This window comes from Peromyscus maniculatus, chromosome 20, assembly GCF_049852395.1.
Source record: "Peromyscus maniculatus bairdii isolate BWxNUB_F1_BW_parent chromosome 20, HU_Pman_BW_mat_3.1, whole genome shotgun sequence".
Lineage (NCBI taxonomy): Eukaryota > Metazoa > Chordata > Mammalia > Rodentia > Cricetidae > Peromyscus > Peromyscus maniculatus.
This window is the reverse complement of record NC_134871.1, coordinates 60589564-60610720: the sequence shown is the minus strand read 5'-3', so window position 1 is coordinate 60610720 and position 21157 is coordinate 60589564. Positions and strand designations below refer to the sequence as shown.

At 38.2% G+C, this 21157-nt stretch overlaps 1 protein-coding gene across 1 annotated transcript in view; it reads left to right on the top strand.

The window, feature by feature from the left end:
- Nucleotides 1–21157, top strand: part of Abcd2 (ATP binding cassette subfamily D member 2) — a 43840-nt gene continuing 22683 nt past the window's right edge. Inside the window, exons 1-6 of the mRNA XM_042264631.2 lie at nt 1–1164; nt 2868–3048; nt 8471–8592; nt 12445–12610; nt 13322–13416; nt 16938–17083. Coding sequence (XP_042120565.2) covers nt 220–1164; nt 2868–3048; nt 8471–8592; nt 12445–12610; nt 13322–13416; nt 16938–17083 — 1655 coding nt within the window. The 5' untranslated portion in view covers nt 1–219. The remainder of the gene's footprint in view (nt 1165–2867; nt 3049–8470; nt 8593–12444; nt 12611–13321; nt 13417–16937; nt 17084–21157) is intronic.

The following is a 21157-nucleotide window of genomic DNA, read 5'->3' as shown; positions in this document are numbered from 1 at the left end:
GAGCTCTAGCTGATGAGAGACTCGCCCCCAGTAGATGCGGTGGAGTTTGAGCTTTGCTGCATCCGTCACTGAAGAACAAAATAAAGAGTAGAGGAGACAGGCTGCAGAGCATGGGAGGCAGTGGGGCTTTCTGAAACGTTTGCTGGGCTTTCCGCGGAGCATGAGCTTTTAAAACGAATTCTTTATTTTAAAAAGAAACTCATTTGTGTAGCTGGGAAAATGATACATATGCTAAATGCAGCAGCCTATCGGGTGAAATGGACCAGATCCGGTGCTGCTAAGAGGGCTGCCTGCCTGGTGGCTGCGGCATATGCTCTGAAAACCCTCTATCCCATCATTGGCAAGCGTTTGAAGCAGCCTGGCCACAGGAAGGAAGCAGCAGCAGCAGCAGCTTACCCGCCTGCAGAGAACAGAGAAATACTGCATTGCACAGAGATCGTCTGTAAAAAGCCTGCGCCGGGACTGAATGCAGATTTTTTCAAACAGCTACTAGAACTTCGGAAAATCCTCTTTCCAAAACTTGTGACCACTGAGACAGGGTGGCTCTGCCTCCATTCGGTGGCTCTCATCTCAAGAACATTTCTTTCTATCTATGTGGCTGGTCTGGATGGGAAAATCGTGAAAAGCATAGTGGAAAAGAAGCCTCGGAGTTTCATCATCAAACTAATCAAGTGGCTTATGATTGCCATCCCCGCCACCTTTGTCAACAGTGCTATAAGGTACCTGGAGTGCAAACTGGCTTTGGCCTTCAGAACTCGCTTAGTAGACCATGCCTATGAAACCTATTTTGCGAATCAGACCTATTATAAGGTGATAAACATGGATGGGAGGCTGGCAAACCCTGACCAGTCCCTTACTGAAGACATTATGATGTTCTCACAGTCCGTGGCTCACTTGTATTCCAACCTTACCAAACCTATTTTAGATGTAATCCTAACTTCCTATACCCTCATCCGGACTGCTACATCGAGAGGAGCAAGCCCAATCGGGCCCACGCTGTTAGCGGGACTTGTGGTGTATGCCACTGCAAAAGTGCTAAAAGCTTGCTCTCCCAAATTTGGTACCCTGGTGGCTGAAGAAGCTCATAGGAAAGGCTACCTGCGCTATGTTCACTCCAGGATTATAGCCAACGTGGAAGAAATTGCCTTCTACAGAGGACATAAGGTAAGACAACGGATGAATTAAAGCAACGGGTGAAACGTGAGCCGGTCCAAGCAGCCGCTGCACGGCTAGATACCATCTGTTGTCCTATTGACAGGCCCACTTTCTGGGCATTTCAGAGTCCGCTGGTAGCTAAACTGGCTCTAATATATATATATTGCATGAGCCCTTTAAATCACCAACTGTTAAAGAATTAAAGAGCCCAAACTTTATGAAGTTTCATGAGAATAAAAGTTCAGACTCTTAAAAAAGAGAGCCTACAGAGCCTGTTATTCAAATATAACTGAAATGGCCTCAAAGGCATTTCCTGGTAAATTAAATACTAGCTTGGTGAGTGGCTCTGTACATGTGAAGGAAATGCATATTTGGGAACTAAGAGTAAACTTCTTTGGATTGAGATGGAGGTGTTAGGGTAGTATTCTTTGTTCTTTTGTGTCCAAGAGAGGGAAACTACTTTCAAAGAGAGAACAGTTTGGACCATTTTTTCAAGACTGATCAATGAGCAAGTGTCCTAAAATGTAAGAAATGCAGAGGGGTGTCTAATGAAATGGCATTTCCTTTACTTTTAGTTCATGTTGAACATGTACTTTTGACAGAGATAATTACATTTTGCATAGTAGAGAAGTGAAAACAAAGATTAGGAGGACAGAAGTAGGTAGATGCACTAGGGTGGTATTTTTAAATGTTATGGATCTTCAACAGGAAAATAATTAGCCCAGGTACATAAAATTGTAGCATGTAATAGTTGCTTCAGAATGTAGAATATGATATAAATTTGGGGGTGGAACGTATGAAATCTTAATATCAGTGGTTTGACAATTTATAATGAAGTCCTTAAAGATATATTTTTAATTACCAAACAGAGTGGTGTACTTTTTAAAGCATCAAGAATTATCGTTGTTTCTTTTCAACAGCAGAACAAACCCAAAGAAAAGTTTAAACTAATTTAGGACCTCTATTCTCACTTGAAATTGACCTTGGGTGTTGTATGAATTGTGGTGATTTGTTATTTTTGAATTATTGAACTCAGTGGAAATTAGTGGATTCTTTGCTTAAAAGATAAAATCTGGGAAAGTCTAATTATACATGTTTTGTTTGTTTTTGGATAATTTTAGTATCCTCAAGAATGATGATGGGTTTAACATTGCTCACCCATATATTTATAGAATATTATTTAATTTTAACATCTTAAAATTTAAAATCAAATTATGTATCTCTCTGTCTCTGTTCATTTTATATCTGTCTAACTGCCTTCCTCCCCACCCCACCCCTCTCTCTCACTGTGTGTGTGTGTGGGGGGGGCTCTCTGTGTCTGTCTGTCTGTCTTCCCCATCTTCCCCCCCCCCTCTCTCTCACACACACACACAGAAAGAGAGTTAACTGTTGAGAATTGTACCTCAGGCCTCATGTATGTCAGCAACAGGCAAGTGTTCTAACACTGAACTTTACCCCATCCCACTCATGTGCATTTCAAACAATATTTACTGAATACCACGTTTTAAAAAATAACACCAGTGTAGGCTAAACTATATAATGACTAATTCTAATATCTAGTTACATTTATTGGTTATAGAAATGTAGCAACAATGGCTATGCTAAATAAAGCAAAATAGTATACTCATATCATTAAAGAGAATCTTTGAGTAATTACAGAATTTATTCCCGTAGTTCATGCAGGATTAATTATTATATTTTTCTCTTTTCAGGTAGAAATGAAGCAACTGCAGAAAAGTTACAAGGCTTTAGCTTCCCAGATGAACCTTATTTTATCCAAGCGTTTGTGGTACATCATGATAGAACAGTTCTTGATGAAATATGTGTGGAGCAGCTGTGGACTGATTATGGTGGCAATACCCATTATCACTGCAACAGGCTTTGCAGATGGTGGTAATAACATCCATACTTAATCTTAACTAGATGCTTAACATTGTTTCCCTTTAAGATGTCATTTAATGTCCCATGTGTGGCTGTGTAGACAGGCACTGTCTGTAGTTATTTGTACTAAGAAACAGTGGCAGTTTTCAGTGTTCAATAATGAGACCATCAGTATGAAAGGAGCAACAGGCGGCTCAAAGGACCTTGCCAAGGAGGTCTCTGACATAATGTCTCTGGAAGTCTATCTGGAATAATTTTAATTACATTGCCCAATGACTTTTCAGTTTATAGTTAACCACAAAGAGAACATATTCCTTCAAAAAGGGTATGACATAAGCTCACCTCATGTTTTGTCCTTAACATCTTATGGATCAAGCATATAAATTTTATGTAACTTAATTTGCCCTGATTTGTGATTTGGAAGTTGGTTGGCTTACGTTAGATAAGCAGGAATGTTGTTTTAGGGTGCATGGAAGTGTCATGGAATGGGTTCTCTGTTTACATAGAGACGTTCCCATGACATGATTTGGTGATGTTTGTGGTGGCCAGGGCAGTGCATATCAAAGCCACAGCTATCTAATTCTGTCCTCTTTCTCTGAACAGTTCTTTTTTTTTTTTTTTTTTAAAGCAACTATTCTTCTTTTGGTATAGCTAAGGAAGAGATGGGCAAGAAGGACAATGTTACAATGCTCTTCCTGTATGAAAGCTTGGATCTTTACTGTTAGGAATGACAGGATGACAGTTATAGCTCAGCTTCCATAGATCCACATTCAAGGATTCAGCCAAGCACAGAGCAGACATGGGAGTCCAAAGCCAACACAGAGAAAAATCTGTCCATAATCAACACGTACTTTTTATTCCCTAGAGAATTCAGTGTAACAACTGTTTCCATAGCATTTGCATCACATGAAGCATTGCAAATTATTTACAAAATATTGTAAATTTTCATTTAAACGTTGCCAAATTTGACTCATTACTAAGCTAAATATAGTCATGTCAGTGAGCTGTGACTTGTCGGTCCTTCTTTGTGATCAGCACTAAACACATAATGAATACACTCCACGAGTGAATTGCCAAATCAGAGCTCTGAGCATTGATTGTTAGTGCTTGGATGTGTTCAGATTTACCAAGAAATAATTGTAGATTTGTATTGGGAAAGGTGTTCTTCGTAATAGTGTTCAAGACATAACAACCTTTCCAAAGGAGCATCTACAGTGACAAGGAAGACACTGACGAGCATATGCTCTTAAGACCGACTTTGCTAAGGAATTTGGCAAAATATAAATTAAAAAGTTATCTCTTAAGCTAATAACATCCATCAGAAAGTTCCATGTTTAATGTACGTTAGAGATAAGTCCCCATAAGAAGATTATAATACAATGCCGTTAGCAGTGTTTGGTCTTATTAGAAAACCCTAGTGTAATCCACACAGAATAGAAAAAAAAATGCAGTTATTAATGGTGACAAATTAACCCCACTGAGGCTAGTAAGAAGTAAACATGTATGCTATGAAACTAACTAGCTCACCTACCAAGAGGTAATGGGATGTCTAAAAATAACTCCTACAAATTAGACAATACCAGCTGAAAGGAACATTTTATGTTGGAATCGTAAGTGAAACAAAGTGTCATGTAAAGCTCATCCCAAAGACGATCTTGCAGAGGTGGGTAAGGTAAAATCCTCACAGAAGAGAAGTGAATGTTTCGAAGTCTGTAAACTTGAGGTTGCTGTATGTGTGTGGTGTGCCCACTCTACTAACTATATTTGGCCTCTGGTGACTTACCAAGTGAAAAATACCATTTCACTCAGTGAAACATTTTCTTTTCGGATACTGACATCACCTTCAGATATAGAAATTATATGTTGTATTCTCTAATATAGTCTTAAATTTTAATTTAAGCCTAGGTGTGGTGGTGCAAGCCTTTAATCCCAGCACTCTGGAGTCAGAAGCAAGTGTATTTCTGTGAGTTCCAGGACATCCAGGGTCTATAAGTCAAGCTTCAGGACAACTACTAAGGCTATGTAGAAAGATATATATATATATATATATATATATATATATATATATATATATATATATATATATATATATATTCTAATCACTTAATTGTCTCTCACATTACAGATAAAATAATTGCACGGTGCTATAGGTTTTAAGGCATAAGAAGATGGAAAATGAGTGAAACAGTGGCTTGAGACATGGCTAGTGGTTAAGAGCACTTGCTGCCCTTACAGGAAACTAGAGTTCTGTTCCCAGCATCCCTGTTGAGTACCTCATGGGTGCCTGTAACCCTAGTTCCGGTTCTCTCATCCTTTTCTGGCCTGCGTGGGCAGCATCTGTCCTCACTTGCACATACCCACCTGCCCCCACACATATGCATGATTAAAAATTTAAAAAGTATGAAACAGAATAGAAAAGAGAATGAGCAATCTATAGGGGGAATGGGTATATGTGGTGGGGATAGAAAAAGAGAAGGAGGGAAATCCTTGGCCGGATGTAACAGTTAACCAAGCCTTGGGAAGACTACCTAAATTTAGAGGCCCCAGTTTAACCATATGGATAATAACACCTGTCTTTCAGAGTTGCTGTGAAATTATAATGTACTGGTGTGCTTTGAAACAGTCCTTGTTAAGTAGTAAACAGCAAGGTACCAGTTCTTGTCAGCATTTAGTACAGTCACCAGCCTGTGGGATCTGGATTAGAGTGCTTGAGCTTAAAGGCAAGCTCTCCTGCCTACAAGTGACTCTGGGAAAGTCATTCCACTGTTTTGTGGTTCAAATTCCTCATACCCAAAATAGGGAAAGTTAGCAGTGTTGTTGTAAGGATTAATGTAAAACTTAGTATGGCATCTGCTCATAGAAAATAATGAATGGGCATTTGCTGATATCATCACTGTTGCTGAAAGAGGCGAGGGTATGAAAGTGACTAGGAAGTCAGAAGTCAGGCTGTTTAGGAGAAAGACTCTGTATAGCTTCTGTTGGAGGGAGGAAAAGGTAAGCAGCAGCTGTTGTAGGTCTACTTGGCCACGCTTTTACACTGTCAAGTGAGCATTCACAGTAAGGACGGGATATTTACACTGAAAACAAAATCACTTCTAGAACGTACTGTTTTTCTCTTCAGAAGAGGGCCTCAGAGCCTCTTGCATGTCTACATTCAGATGTGTAGTTAGGTGGAGCTCTGGGGATGGGAGACACTGTGTAACTCCTGGTACCCTGCCTTTCCCCCTGCACCACGGCCACCACACTGAGATGTGCCCTGTAAGTTGACAGTCATGATGTCCCAACCACTGAAGTGGAAACATTGGAGTCTTCAATTATTATTCTGTTTATTATTTTAAGGCTATGCACCCCTTTCTTTTAAGAGAAAGACAAAATAGGCAAGAAAACATGTTAGTGGCGATTCTGTTCTTCACATAAGAAACGAATGTGCTGACCTGAAAAATAAGATAAGTGAGCATTTTAGGTCATGGATTTATATCTCTGACATTAAGGAATCTGGCCTTGTCAGAGAGGCCAGGCCCTTAACGGTTCATGCAGGGTTATCATTACTGGCGCTGCTTCCATGGTACCTGCCAAAGAACAAGGTAGTTTGAAAGTTACACACTGTGAGAAAATATTTACTTTGTTGCTAAAAGCATAAAGAAAACCCAGAAGGCCTTCATCTGCCAAAGCAACACCAGGGCTATGATTCCTTATCAACCTCTAGTCCATCTGTGCAAATAGTTTTTTGTTGTTTTTGTTGTTCTTAACGGAGATCAGTGAAAGGTCAAACCCCTTTTAACCCACATTCATAAAAATCCAGTGATTAGTTGAGATGGTTAGCCAGATGGTCAAAATCCAAACCTTTTCTTGGTTTTAGCTCACAGACAATTCACTATGTCAGTAGCGGGTTGAGAACCCTGTAGGATTGTTCTGTTGGTTATCTACATCCCATTATACATTTCAATACATCATCAAAACTTCTAGAGCCAAGCACGTGCTGCACAACCATAACCCTAGAACTCAGGTGAACGGAGACTGGAGGATCACAACGTCAAGACTCAGTCAGTTTGGTCTATGTAGTGAGAAGAAATCAAATGTGTACATTCCAAAGGACTGACAGAGATGGGTATGTTAGTGATTCAGCTGAACCATGGGGTAGAAAATGTTTGAGAAAAGAGGAAAATACCAAAATTATGAGGGCCAGACTAGTTCAAACTCCTGTTATAGCAACCAGACCATAATTATTTTTAATTTGTATTCTAGTTAGTAGGTTGGTGCAAGGGGACGGGTATGTGGTGTATGTACATGTTTGCATGGGCCTGTGCATGTATGCACATGGGTGTATGTATGCATGGGGTGTGTGGGTGCATGTGTGTGAAGATCACAAGTCAATGTCAGGCATCTCTTGAAATAACTTCACCTTTATTTTTTAATGTTGATTTGCTTTCAATTTTTAAAATAATTTTTTTTATTATTTAAAATTATCATACATGTATACATATATTACTCTGTATGTGTCTGTGTTTGTGTCTGAATGCAGGCACATATGTACCACATCATGTATGTGGAGGTGAGAAAACAACTTTTGGGAGATGGTTCTCCTACCATGTAGGTTCTGGGGATCAAACTCCAGTATTAGGCTTGGCAGCAAGTGACTTTACCCACTGAACCATCTCAACAGCAACCCCTCCTCCCCTTCTTTTTTTTTTTAAACCTAGAGCTCATTGATTTATGCTGGCTGGCCAGTGAGCTCCAGAGACTCTCCTCCTCCTCCAGTGCTAACGTGATGGCCACGCCCAGGTTCCTTTATAGAGTGTGTGTGTGTACAGGGAATCCAAACTCAGGTCCTCCTCATGCTTGCACAGAAGGCGCTTGACTGAGCCATTGTCCCAGGTCCCTCAGTTTAGAACTTCTGTTGAGACTGTCAGGAGAGTTTGTTACACAGTTGTGATGGTAGCAGAAAGTTGGGTACGGAAATGGTCTAAAGGAAGCTAAAAGAGAATAGCCTAATGCCTATAGATTGAGTTGTGCTAACTCTTGTTCTAAATAAATAATGTAGAACAAAACTTCTTTATTTACTTTATTTATTTGTTTATTTATTTATTTGTTTATTTATTTTGGTTTTTCGAGACAAGGTTTCTCTGTGTGGTTTTGGTGCCTGTCCTGGATCTCGCTCTATAGACCAGGCTGGCCTCGAACTCACAGAGATCCTCCTGGCTCTGCCTCCCCAGTGCTGGGATCAAAGGCATGTGCCACCACCACTCAGCCAGAACTTCTAATAAAACCTAAATTCATTATATTTAATAATATATAATAATTAATATATTTCTGGGAAGTTGCTGGTAGTAGTGAAATATTATTATTTTAGCCATAATTTAATTAATATAAAATAAGACAATTACTTAAAAAGAAAAAAAAAACCTCAATATTTCTGTGCTTTTTTTCCTCTTAGATCTGGAGGATGGCCCAAAGCAGGCTATGGTTAGCGATCGGACAGAAGCCTTTACCACTGCCCGAAATTTATTGGCCTCTGGTGCTGATGCCATTGAAAGAATTATGTCTTCATACAAAGAGGTATTTGAATTTCTTGCAAATTTGCTTAAAATATGAATACATCTGAAAATAAAGCAAAGTGTAAATTATGAAGAATGCATAATATTTTAAAAACATTTTTTTCTCTCTCTTTATTCAAAACTGCCAGGAGTATAATTGAGATGAAGGGCAGCAACTCTGAAGTGAGGTGTTCAGTTATTTCTGTTTACAAGCATGATTTTAAATGAAGAGAACAAGAAATAATCGCTCTTGTGTGGCCTCTAGAGCCCATGCCTAATCTACGTTCAGACTTCATCATTTACACATCACACGATCTCCTCAAGCTCCTTGTCCGTCTGGATCCCTGTTTCCTTCATTGTAAATTGGGGTGATGACAGCAAGGATTTTACAGGGTGTTAAAAGTTCATAATGTGGGATACTCATGTCAGTGCATTTCAGTGCTCAACAGCGTTAGTTAATAATACCACTTTACTCTTGTAAACTTTGCTCATCCTTCATTGGTGAAGTCTCACCAATAATACATAAATAAAACCTCATGATTCCACTTCTTCTAGCAGCCTTTGAAGCTCCTGGGTGGGCTTCTCTGTCTCTGTCACTTTACCACAATATGGTTCTCTCCCCTGTACCTGACCCTGAGCTCTCTGATCACAGGGAATGTCATGCTCATCTTTTCATTCCTAGAATTCATTCTAATACTTAGGAATGTAGCTAAGAAGTATTTTTAAAAGAATGGTAAAACAACAACAACAAAAAAAAAAAAAACCTGTAGCTAACACTGGGTTAAGATTAAAAAGACTATTCAATTCAGGTATTTCTAACATTCTATTAATTAGTCTTGCAGATCATAAAACAATATGAATTGCTCAAGTACTATTGCAAATTTATCTTCTAATTTAATTAAAGTACAGTGCATGATACAGCTTCAAAGTTTCTAAGTTTATTACAGAACTGATTTATTGAATTGAATTTTTTTCCACCTTAAAACCAATAGTTTGGTACCACTTATTGAAACTACTCAATTTTTAAAAATTCAAACAGTAATTTTAATAACCTGGGAGCATAATCTTGGGGATAGTTTTTAAAAGTAGTTCACTTTAATATTAAGCAATAAGATATTTACTATTAAAATTAAATGATGACAGGCAGTGGTAGCACATGCCTTTTATCCCAGTACTTGGTGGGTAGAGGCAGGCAGATCTCTTGGGAGTTCAGGGCCAGCCTGGTTTGCAGAGTGAGTTCCAGGACAGCCAGCGCTACACAACAAAACTCTGTCTTGAGTTAGGAAAAAAAGCAATAAATAAATATGACAAAATAATTTACCCATCTCACATAAAAACATGCTAAGTCACAGAAGGACCATCATTTAACCATTCTAGATTATCTCCAATGATAAACATGCCTTCATTTGTCATTATCTTGACTTTGTATGTATTGAATCTAAGAATATTCAGTTCTTAAAAGCACATTGTGCTACTGTGAGTGAACAACTCATCATCCCTTCTCCACCAGCTGCAGGGGAGCAGAGGCTCCTTCTTATTTGGGATTCTACATTCCACAACAAACTCCCTGGTGCCCCAAAGCACTTACTTATCTTCTGGCATACTCTTAGTTTTTATAAGTTTTTATGGGTGAGCGGTGCTGCATGACACTTCTGAGCAGGTGGTCCTGAGCTGTATAAGAAAGTGGGCTGAGCATGCCATGGGAGCAAGCCTGTAAGCAGCACTCCCCACGGCCTCTGCTTCAGTTCCTGCCTCCAGCTTCCTGCCTTGAGTCCCTGCCCTGACTTCCTTCAGTGATAGAGTGTGACCTACAAGCTGTAAGATAAAATAAACCCTCTCCTCTTCAGGTTGCTGTTGGTTGTGGTGTTTTATCATGGCAGTATAAATCCTAACTAGGACACACAAGTTTCTTTTAAATCCATATTTTGTTAAACCATGTCTCTCTTTGTCGCTACTTAACAGCTCAAGACTCCCTTCCAGATACCATTTTCAAAGTCATCCTTTAGATAGCTATAACATTAACATTCATCAATAAATGATCGAATTACAAGCCTCTTCTTCAGTAGAAGGCCCGTGGCACCAACACCTATTCATTATAGCTTACATTTTATACACAAAGGTCTCAGCCATCTGCCAGCATTCATGTGCTAATCTACATATGACGGTTACGAGACATCTTTTGTGACATGCATACTTATTGGTGTCAGTTTCCCAGTTCTTTTGAGAGACAAATGATACGGATAAGACAAGTCACCTTTCACAGTCCCCTGGTAGCAAGCTGCTCTGGCATAATAGAAAAACAGCAGGGCTTTAACCCAGATGGACAGCTGGTAGAACCAGAGAAAGTATCTTTCTACAGAGCTTTGTGGGCTAAAGCAGAAATTTATTTCACCTTCTCTCATAATCTTATCCAGAAAAAAGTCATGTATTTACAGTTTTCCCTGAGCATTGAAACCATACTTAGATTGACAAGAAGCTGGATTGTGGGATTTCTACTGTGAAGCCTCTCACTGGGCTCACTTTCACAATGTGTGCCCTCTAGCACAGATATTTCTCTGCTCAAACAGGAACTTTGACAACATTTGACTTAGCAACACTCATTTATAAATAAGACAAAAAAGTACTTTTCTCCTATTTAAGATATTCATATCTACATGCACATAAACACACCTGCTTATTGATGCTGCTTGTGTTTAGGAAAACTGCTTCGGATTATATTTGGAGACAGGAAATATGGCTGAATGAGTTGCTTGCCTTTTTAATATATAGCTAAGAAACAGAATTAGAGTCAATGTCATATTGTTTTTATTGTTCTGTTTTGAATTGTTGAATATCTATGTGTATTTGGGGAGGAGTGAACCCGGGACTTCTTATATGCTACACAAGTGTTCTATCACTAAGCTACATATCCAGATGAATGATCTATTTTAAATAGAAAGAGAAAAGGGATGGTAATTGTAATACATAATGTTAATCCCGGTGCTTAGGAGGTAGGGCAGGCAGATCTCTGTGAGTCTGTGGCCAGCCAGAGCCGCTGCACAGTGAGACACTGACTCAAAAACAAAAGAAACAAACAAAAAACCTATACAAACAAACAAAAAACCAACCAAACAAACAAACAAAAAACTCAGACAAACAAAAACCCTAAACAAACAAACAAAAAACCCAAACAGACAAACAAAAAACCTAAACAAAGAAATAAAAGACCCAAACAAACAAAAAACCCAAACAGACAAAAAACCCAGACAAACAAAAACCCAAACAAACAAACAAAAACCCTAAACAAACAAACGAAAAATGCTAAACAAACAAAAACCCAAACAGACAAACAAAATACCAACCAGACAAAAAACAAAAAACAAAAAAAAAGAAACAAAAACCCAAACAAACAAAAAACCCCAAATAGACAAAAACCCAAACAGACAAACAACCCTAAACAAACAAAACCCAAACAGACAAACATAAAACCCCAAACAAACAAACGAAAAACCCTGAACAAACAAACAAAAACCCAAACAAACAAATGAAAACAAATATGAAGGATCGTCATTTTATTTAAACAGGCCAAGTCAGAAATGTGACTAAAAGACCCTTATGAGTCATTCATATTATGAAAGCGTCCCATTTCATTTTGAACACTAAGGTCAATCAATATTTTAGTTTTACAACTCCCATGAGCTCTACGCCGATGTCTTCCTTTATTGTACCTAATGAGTTCTTCTTGCTGTTTGTTTCAGTAATCAGATGTATATTTTTTCCTGTCATATACAGTAAAGTAGAATCCTTAGCAACAAATCAAGAGGTTTATATATGACATAAGGTTGAAAGGTGTCTGTCATGCTGTATTAACTCATTCTTTACATACTGATTTTAGATCACTGAACTAGCAGGCTATACTGCTAGAGTGTACAACATGTTCTGGGTCTTTGACGAAGTGAAAAGAGGCATTTATAAGAGAAATGTCACTCCGGAGCCTGAAAAGCATAGCAAGAGCGGAGGTGACATGGAGCTACCCCTCAGTGACACCCTAACGATTAAAGGTAACTAACTTTGGGCGTTTTCACATTTTCCTTAGAGTTCAGCGTCATTTTACGAAAAGATCTGAAGGTTTCTTCTCTAGGAGACAGCTTTTAACAGTTATAAGAAACTAGGATTTAAGTAGGAAACATTATTTAAACAGCAGTCTATAGTTAGTACTGCAGTTTGAGTGGCAGCGATAATAGCACAGTAAGAAGGAAATACGGCACTTACAGCCAGGAAATGGTGTTCGCATTGTGTCTGGAGACAGCACACGTGGCCGAAAGAATTGTTTGCTCTTCAGATTTCATCAAATGAATAGAATTAGTGCTAGTGCCAAATTGTTTTTCATTATTCTGTGTTTCTAAATGTTTGTCATGTATTAAAATATATCACTTCTTAATTCCCTTCTTGGAACGGTGTATTTTTTCCTTGTAGGAAATAGGGCAACGGAATAACTCTAAATTGTATGGCTAGGTTGTATCAGATATAGTTGATGTCTGCAAGGATAAAGATATTGATATTTGATTATAAAATTATTTTCTTGGGAATGTTTTCTAAATAGATTAAAAATACAGATAGATATTAAACTTCATCCTATTTATTTTTTCCTATGATTTATAGATGTGAATTATCTTTATAACCGAGTTTGCCCATTCTGTCCTATTATTCTTCAAGCTAGTTAGCAGGAACTTGTGACAGCCTCTGTGACATCAACTCCCCCTTGATTCCAGGGACAGTGATTGACGTGGATCATGGAATCATTTGTGAGAATGTGCCCATCATCACACCAGCAGGAGAAGTCGTGGCTTCTCGACTGAACTTCAAAGTAAGATCCTAGTCAAGAGTCTTCTGATTGTTGGCCTCCCACTGTAGAAAACAACTCAGAACCCAGTACTTTATGTTAAACACTCAGAGAGGAGCGTGTAGAAGAGGGGAGGTCGATAAGGTACGCACAGTAGCTCAGTTACCGAGGCAGTACCTTCCCCAGAAAGCAGAGAGAAAAGAGAACTTTCATTTCTGCTGCTTTAGTGCCAGAAATTACATCAAATTACAGACCACCGAGAGCCATTCAAGGTAGCTTTGGGGAACAAGAGGAAAGAGCAGAAATTAATATCTGGAAATGAATTTTAACTTTTTATAAAAGTTGTTAAGAAATCTGTAAGATTATACTTTTACAGACTTTCTAAAAATACTACCTTTCCCCAAAGGTCATTATCAAATTCAGTTTTACTAATACATGTTTTCTAACTTAATTTCTACTTTAAATAATCAGAAGATTCATGGATTCAACTTTAGTTTTTAATACTGTTGAAAATAATTTATTATTCTACATATAATTACAAAACTAAGAAGTACAAAACAAATTTGTAAGCCCACAGCCATGGTGGGTTTTTGTTTTGTTTTTGTTTTTGTTTTGTGAGACAGGGTTTCTCTGTGTAGCTTTGGAGCCTTTCCTGGAACTCACTTGGTAGACCAGGCTGGCTTCAAACTCAGAGATCCTCTTGCCTCTGCCTCCCAAGTGCTGGGATTAAAGGCGCGAGCCACTGGCTCCCCGGCCATGGCTTTAATGAAGCTTTGTGAAGTTGAAACATACCTTTGGAAATAAGTATAAAGTGGCAAACATGTTGTGTTGGTTACTTAAGTCTTTAGGTCAGTACACTGACAACTTAAAATGAGGAAGCATTTAGTTGGCTCCCGGTTTCAGGGCATTTACTTGGGGTTGAGCTGTCTCACTGCTGTGGGCCCGAGAAATAGCTGAACATCTGTCAGGAATGTGAAGCAAAGGAGGGTCCTCACTGCAAGCGAGATAGCAAGCAGAGGAAGGGAATGCACAAAGGGATAGGTCAAGGAACAGTCTAAGGACACATTCCCACTGACCTGCTTCCTCCGTGTCTGAGGCTTTCCACCACCTTCCAAAATGTCCCAGAAGTTGGAGACTTGGTGATCAACACGTGGTGCTATGGGAGACATTTCAGAGTCACATCATACCAACTATAATGAAGGCCATTGAGCTATAATGAAACTTCATAATCAAATTATGAACATCGTAATACTAGAGATTTGGGAATAGATCTTTAGTCTTAATTATTAGACATATATTTGCAATTAATGAAGGTTACTGTGTGTTGAAAAGAGTGGATGCAATATATTGAGCATAGGGAAAATCCTGCTAATAAATTGGAGAGAAATTGTTTAGTCATGATTTATTGTTCCATTATAAACCTATAGAACGGTTTTATTACTAGGATATGACATGAGTACCAATTAGCTACTCATTGCAAATATGGAATATTTTATTATCTATTAATACTTTAGCAATTTGGCTGGGGATAAAGCTAAGTGGATAGAGAGCTTCCTGGCATGCAAAGGCCTTGAGTTCGGTTCTCACCCTGGAAAACAAGGAAACAAAACCAACCTGTGATTTTCATATGGTTCTGGGTTTGTGTTGTTACTTTGTCACTGTAGGTAATATCAAACTGGTTCTTGCTCCAATTCTTTAATAAACAGGTGGCAAGGCCTGAATGTTGCTGTCCTCTAATGATGCCTATGTAGAGCCATCACGCCACGAAGGAAAACACAGAGCCCAATCTCTTGTAGAAAATAAAAAATAATGTAGTGGAAGATTCTTACAGATTTTTAAGATACTATGAAGGTGTATGTTATTATGACATACTGTTTGCTATTATATTTGCCTCTGGAAGTTCTATTTCAATTCTAATATCTCTAGAACAGGAAGTTATACTTTTTCAGTATTAATTGGAAATACATACTATTAAAGGAAAATTATTTTCATCCTTTGTTGGAACTTCAAAATTAAATTTTCACTTACTGGAAAAAATCCAAAGTGTGAGTTAAGGAAATATTAAAATGAAAAAGTTTCCAATTTCCAACTTTGAAAAAAAAGTGTCAAATTTTTAAGAACTCCTGATAGAAACTGACCCTTTGAAAACATTTTATGAATATACCACTCACTATGGCATGTATCTTCCAAAACTCTTTTGGAGAGTTCATGCATCTCAAATTAATCATCCATCATCAAGGAGTCTAGTGAAAGAAGAAAAGAAGCAGGTCAGAGTTCACTCTTTGCACGTTCTCCTGAGAACTTTCTGGAATGCTAGCAATTCACCTTTGCCTTTGATTTTTGGCATTGTGTCTTCTGTACAATGGAAAGTTAGATATTTGTATCCATTCAATGAAAATATAAATGCATAGACATCCTGCAGAGTTCTAGCTCTGGCCTTTTCATCTTATCTTCATCTTCTGCATCACTGGTTATGAAACAAATCAAGTCTGTAAGCAGTGTTCTCGCCCCTTGCTCTTCATGACGCGCTGCAAGTGTGATAGGAAGGCGACCTCCCCGCCCTACTGAACGGAATGCGAAGTTGCGAACTCTAACTGTTTAAATTTAATTGATAACTAAGACAAATGATAAAAGGGGAGCTTCTGATAAGTGACTAATAAGTAACTTGTTTTATCAATGGATAATACATGTATATGATCTCCCTTTATATAGAGAGGGTGAATATTTTATGTGTGTACAGTCTTCCTATGTATCCTTGAGGGATATCCATGACATCCAAATCTGATAACATTCAAATCCTTTATGTAAAATTTTATAGAGAAAAAGATTCTGTACATATTCAATACAGATGCAACCTTTTTTTTTTTCCTTCAAGTATTTTCAGTCCGTAGTTGGCTGACTCTTCAGAACTGGAGTCCTGGCTATGGGGACTTACCTACATGTGTTTAAGCTCAACCTGCAGCTTACCTTATGCCACAGTGGCCTTGCTTTCATCTGGTTTGGTTTCATAAGCATATGTTTTAACATCTGTGAACGAAGCAGAATTAGAATAATCTTTTCTCTTTGATTATGTGCTTTCGTAGCATTTCAGACACTAAAGTACAAAATTAAGACCCCAGCTGGCTCCTTGGATAACTGCTGTATTCTATATTCAATTTTCAGTTGCATTTGGATTTATATAAATTTAAATAGTAATATAAATAAAACAAAATTTAATGTCTTTAATTTAAACCTTACGATTTGTCTTCTTTCCTGTGTAGTTCATTTCTCTGCATATATATGAATCTGATAATACCTCAATCAAAGTGTTGAAGAGTCAGTGTTCTCTCCAAGAAGATCCATTTTATTTGCAATTAATTATTTTATGATACTTTTAGCTTCAGAGACTAGTCAAAGCCAAACTGATGCTCTAATCCTGATATATATTTTTATTTTTTTACCATCCAAGATTATCATGTGATTCAATGTTTTTAAATCACCTTTAAATGCTACCAAATGAAATAATTATTAAATATTGCAGCTTATATATTTTTTTCTGACTTTAGGTAGAAGAAGGGATGCATCTTTTGATAACTGGTCCTAATGGTTGTGGAAAAAGCTCTCTCTTCAGAATCCTAAGTGGGCTATGGCCTGTGTATGAAGGAGTCCTTTATAAACCACCTCCCCAACATATGTTCTACATTCCACAGAGGTAAGACATTTTCATATCAAATGAAGACGATTGCTTTTGCTCCTGAATTGCGCTCATTTCACAGGCTCTTTGGTTTGTGCTCATTTAAGGATATTTTTATTGAGAGAAGCTATTGAGTAAATGGGCCTGAGTTCACTTGTCCCCAGAGTTCTCTTTTACCATTCTGACCATAATAGACTCTGAATCAGTGCCACTTCTTGTAGTTTTTATCCTTGACAAGATGCTAAGAATAGTCAAAGATTTCAGATGTCTTAGGAAAGAATAAATGGATCCAAAGAAGAATTAGATGTCAGATGATCTTCTTACAGATAAAAATATAGTGCTTTGGTTTTATTTGGGTCTTTCCATCGTGCTGCATATACTCATGCATCCTAAAATTATCCATTCATGCCCAAGAGCCCCTTTAGCATCTTTATTGTGATTATGCTAGGTAATTAATAATCTCCACTACCTTAATCAAAATTGTTTTAAGAATGAGAATAAGATAAGCATGGAAAAGTTCGTTGTTTTTTGCCAAAATCTGTAGCCATCTTCCCTCATAACAACACAGAAGTATCTAAACTCAAAGTTATATACTTGGGACTTTGGAGTATTTATTGTGGGTGAGAGAAAATCAGCTGTAAAGAAAAGATAAGCTCCTGTGGCCCAGTGATTTCTTCAAATGTCACCCAGGCTCAATAGATACTGCATTGTATGCATACGCTCTGGGTCACCCTGTGTATCACCTGGGTTAAGCAGACAGGACACAGTGTTCCCTCTGGATCAGAGGACTTCACTGAGGCCTGTAACAGAGCACCTAGGACGGAAGTGTGGGCCTGGAGCACAAGCACATGTCACATTGAGGCCAGGCAGTATCACACACTTTCATTCCCTCTTCTTTGTAGGTAAAGGGTGCTATCATCCTGCCATTTGGTCTGAGTTTTAGGCCATAAGCAGCAGTTAGGTTCTGTGAATTTATTTTCTCTGAAGAAAGACTCATGGCGGTAGCAGCAGGCTGCTGTCTGGTGTATAGGAAGATGAAGACACGTGTTAGCTGAAAATATTAAATATGAGCAGTGTTGTTGGTACCTGAGTTTAACACAACACAAACGTCCTGTGACACCATAAACACTGCTTCTTTTCTGACTTTTGGAAAGCTTTAAATGAAACCTCAGTTTTATTGCCTCGGTTTAAGTTTTACAAATGAATGATAGCAAGAAGCATTATTTCAATTCTGTACTTAAGCTATAAGGTATAGAACCATGAGAAAAATGGTCTATCAAGAAATGTATTCTTGATGAAAATGAAACCACATAAAGTTTACATTTTACCCATTAGATGCTTCATATATTGTATGAATGAAACAACTTTTGAATATACATTTGACATAGTCAAAAGAGTTTTCCAAGCAGTGGGCAAGCTTATGAAAGTGACTAAATCAACCTTTACCCTCAGAGTGAGCTAACCACGATGTTTTACAATAGAAATCATTAGGAAATTTTGTCTTATGAAATGTATTTTTGCCTAAGCAAAACTGTCAACTCTAACCTACTTAAGGAGAAAAATAAGCAGGAGTAGTCTATATTTTCATTCTTAAAGGACTATTGTTTTAAGTTAATTCACCTTAATTATATGCATCTAGAGGCACAGGGAATCATATTTACACTTACCATTTTTATAGAGCCATGGTCCTCCCACTTCTGCTTAACACACAAATGTAATCTAAGGAAGTCTAATTGTAGCATTTATTTCTTGTATTCTAAAAGCCAGTGATTTTTTTTTCAAGTAAGTTTTGTAATGATCACAGGAGATTTTTATCAGGTAAAAGAAGATAAGAACATGACTTCTTTTTAAAATACGTGTCAGTAAATGAACTTATGTCATCCCATAAATGGCTGCTAGGATTAACTTTTCTGCTACTCTCTAGCAATGGAATGTCAGCTAACTACTAGTTTGGCAGAAAAAACCAATGCAGAACTCAAGCCCAAGTTTGAACTCTCTAAGTCATTAAACAGATTTTACAGTGATCGAAGTATTTCTTCTTAGAGGATGGGACTCTTTATGCAGTGATGAAATGCAAAATGTGTTGCTACTTTCACTGGTGAAAATGAAGCAGGTTTTATGGCAGTGGGTTTCTTATATTATGTAGTAAGCAAAACAAAACTACCCGGGAAAAGCAAGCACACTCTTGGTTTTTGACCAAACCTTCACACACAGAGACCCAAACAAAAATGCTCCTTTGGCTCACTTCGTAAATTGGGAAACATGAATTCCTGAGAAATTGTGAAATCGCCCAGTATTTTCCCAGTTGATGTCTTCTTATGCTTTAGCAATGCTAATAATAAGAACCAGATTCTTTGGGAAGCCGTGCCTTGGTACAGGAAGACAGAGTTGGTCTGCATAAATTGAGTCCAAACTATTTTCCCTCACCCTGTCTTCATCAATGACAGAATATAAGAACTGGAGCATCTGTTGGTTTTAGGACAGAATGTTTCATCTGAAAAGCGCATTAGCCACTTGCCTTCTGGGGTGTGGTGAATGGAGAGAGGCTGGGGCTTTGCTCCAGTAGTACCTGGAAACCTACCCTGGCACTTTCCAGCAGATGCCTGATGCTTGTCACCCCTTGCTGGACCGTCTTTCATGACTTTTAAGAAGCACCTTCCACTTGGATGAATCTCCCGAATTGTTTTGCCAATTATTAGTGTGTTTTCTCTTCTTCCCAAGCCTCTAAAGATAGGCTTATGGCCCTCTGCTCCTGCTTTCATTTCTTCACTAATTTGTGGCCTATTACTCACTTACTTATCCCTTGGAGAGTTTCTGTGTGCAGCTGTCACGGCCCCCAAAGCCAGCTTTACGTATATCTAATTTAGTTTTCTTGCTAATTAACACTTTCAAATGCACCATCAGTCATCCAAATGAGATATTGAAATATGGGATTTGGGAGAACCTGGAGGGAAGGAAGAGTGGCAGGGTGGTGACTTTTCATCTCTTTATGCTGCGTTAGTTAACCCCCAGAGGATCGTTTGTGTACATCCCACTCTCTTCTCAGCAACAGTCTATGGTTGGGCAAAATCCAGCATGGATTTGTATTTCAAATGTTCCTGCTCTCACTATTCTTCCTTGAAAGCAATATCTCAGGAGAGAAGTGCTAACAAATATCTTACTATATATAGTATAAATATGTGTAAATCCTGTCCATCTTTGACTCTGAGTCTGAGAAATAAAACATAAGGAAAATGAGAGAAAGATTGCACTCATAAGGATTGTATTAAGCCAGGCATGGTGGTGCACGCACCTTTAATCCCAGCACTCAGGAGGCAGAGGCAGACAGATCTCTGAGTTTGAGGCCAGCCTGGTCTACAGAGTGAGTTCTAGGCCAGCCAGGGCTACACAGGTCTCAAAAAACCAAAACCACAAAGGATTGTATTAAATTAAACAAACCTTCCAGTGGGTGGGTGGTTCGTGTGTCGAGTCCATGGCCTCATGCATGCCGAGCACACACTCTCCCACTGGGCTTTACCCCGGTACTGAATGGCTGACAGATTTCCTGTCTATTGGCAAATTTGCCCATCTGCCCCACGTCTTACACTATGAACCATCTGTCTATTTTGTTACTTGCACTGGGTATATTGCCTAATCCTCTTTGTGATGGATAAATGCCCGTCAATTAACAGTTCTTTTTTAAGGAAATTGCTGGGGCAGTGATGAGGGCTCAAGAGAGTTCTTGAGGCTAATTTCTTGCTTTATAAGCACTAGATGCAAAAAAAAATTGGATGATACAATTTTCATAATGTAAATATCTGTTTTGAGTTAAGTATCTGTTTTTCTAAAAAGCATAAGAATGTGAGGAATGATTTTATGCATTCAGAACTCAAATGTTGAGCTTTCTGTGCACACACACACACACACACACAAAGCCTGACAACATGATTGGTTCAACCTGTGCATTTTCCGATGATTGACAGTGAATATTCATGGTTTGTTCCACGTTCTTACTGTTTGGCCACAGCTGGAGAAATGACATATTACTCTTCAACTTGAGACTCCCATGCCTTAGAGATAAAAATGTTGTTGAATTTTTTTATCACTGTTGTC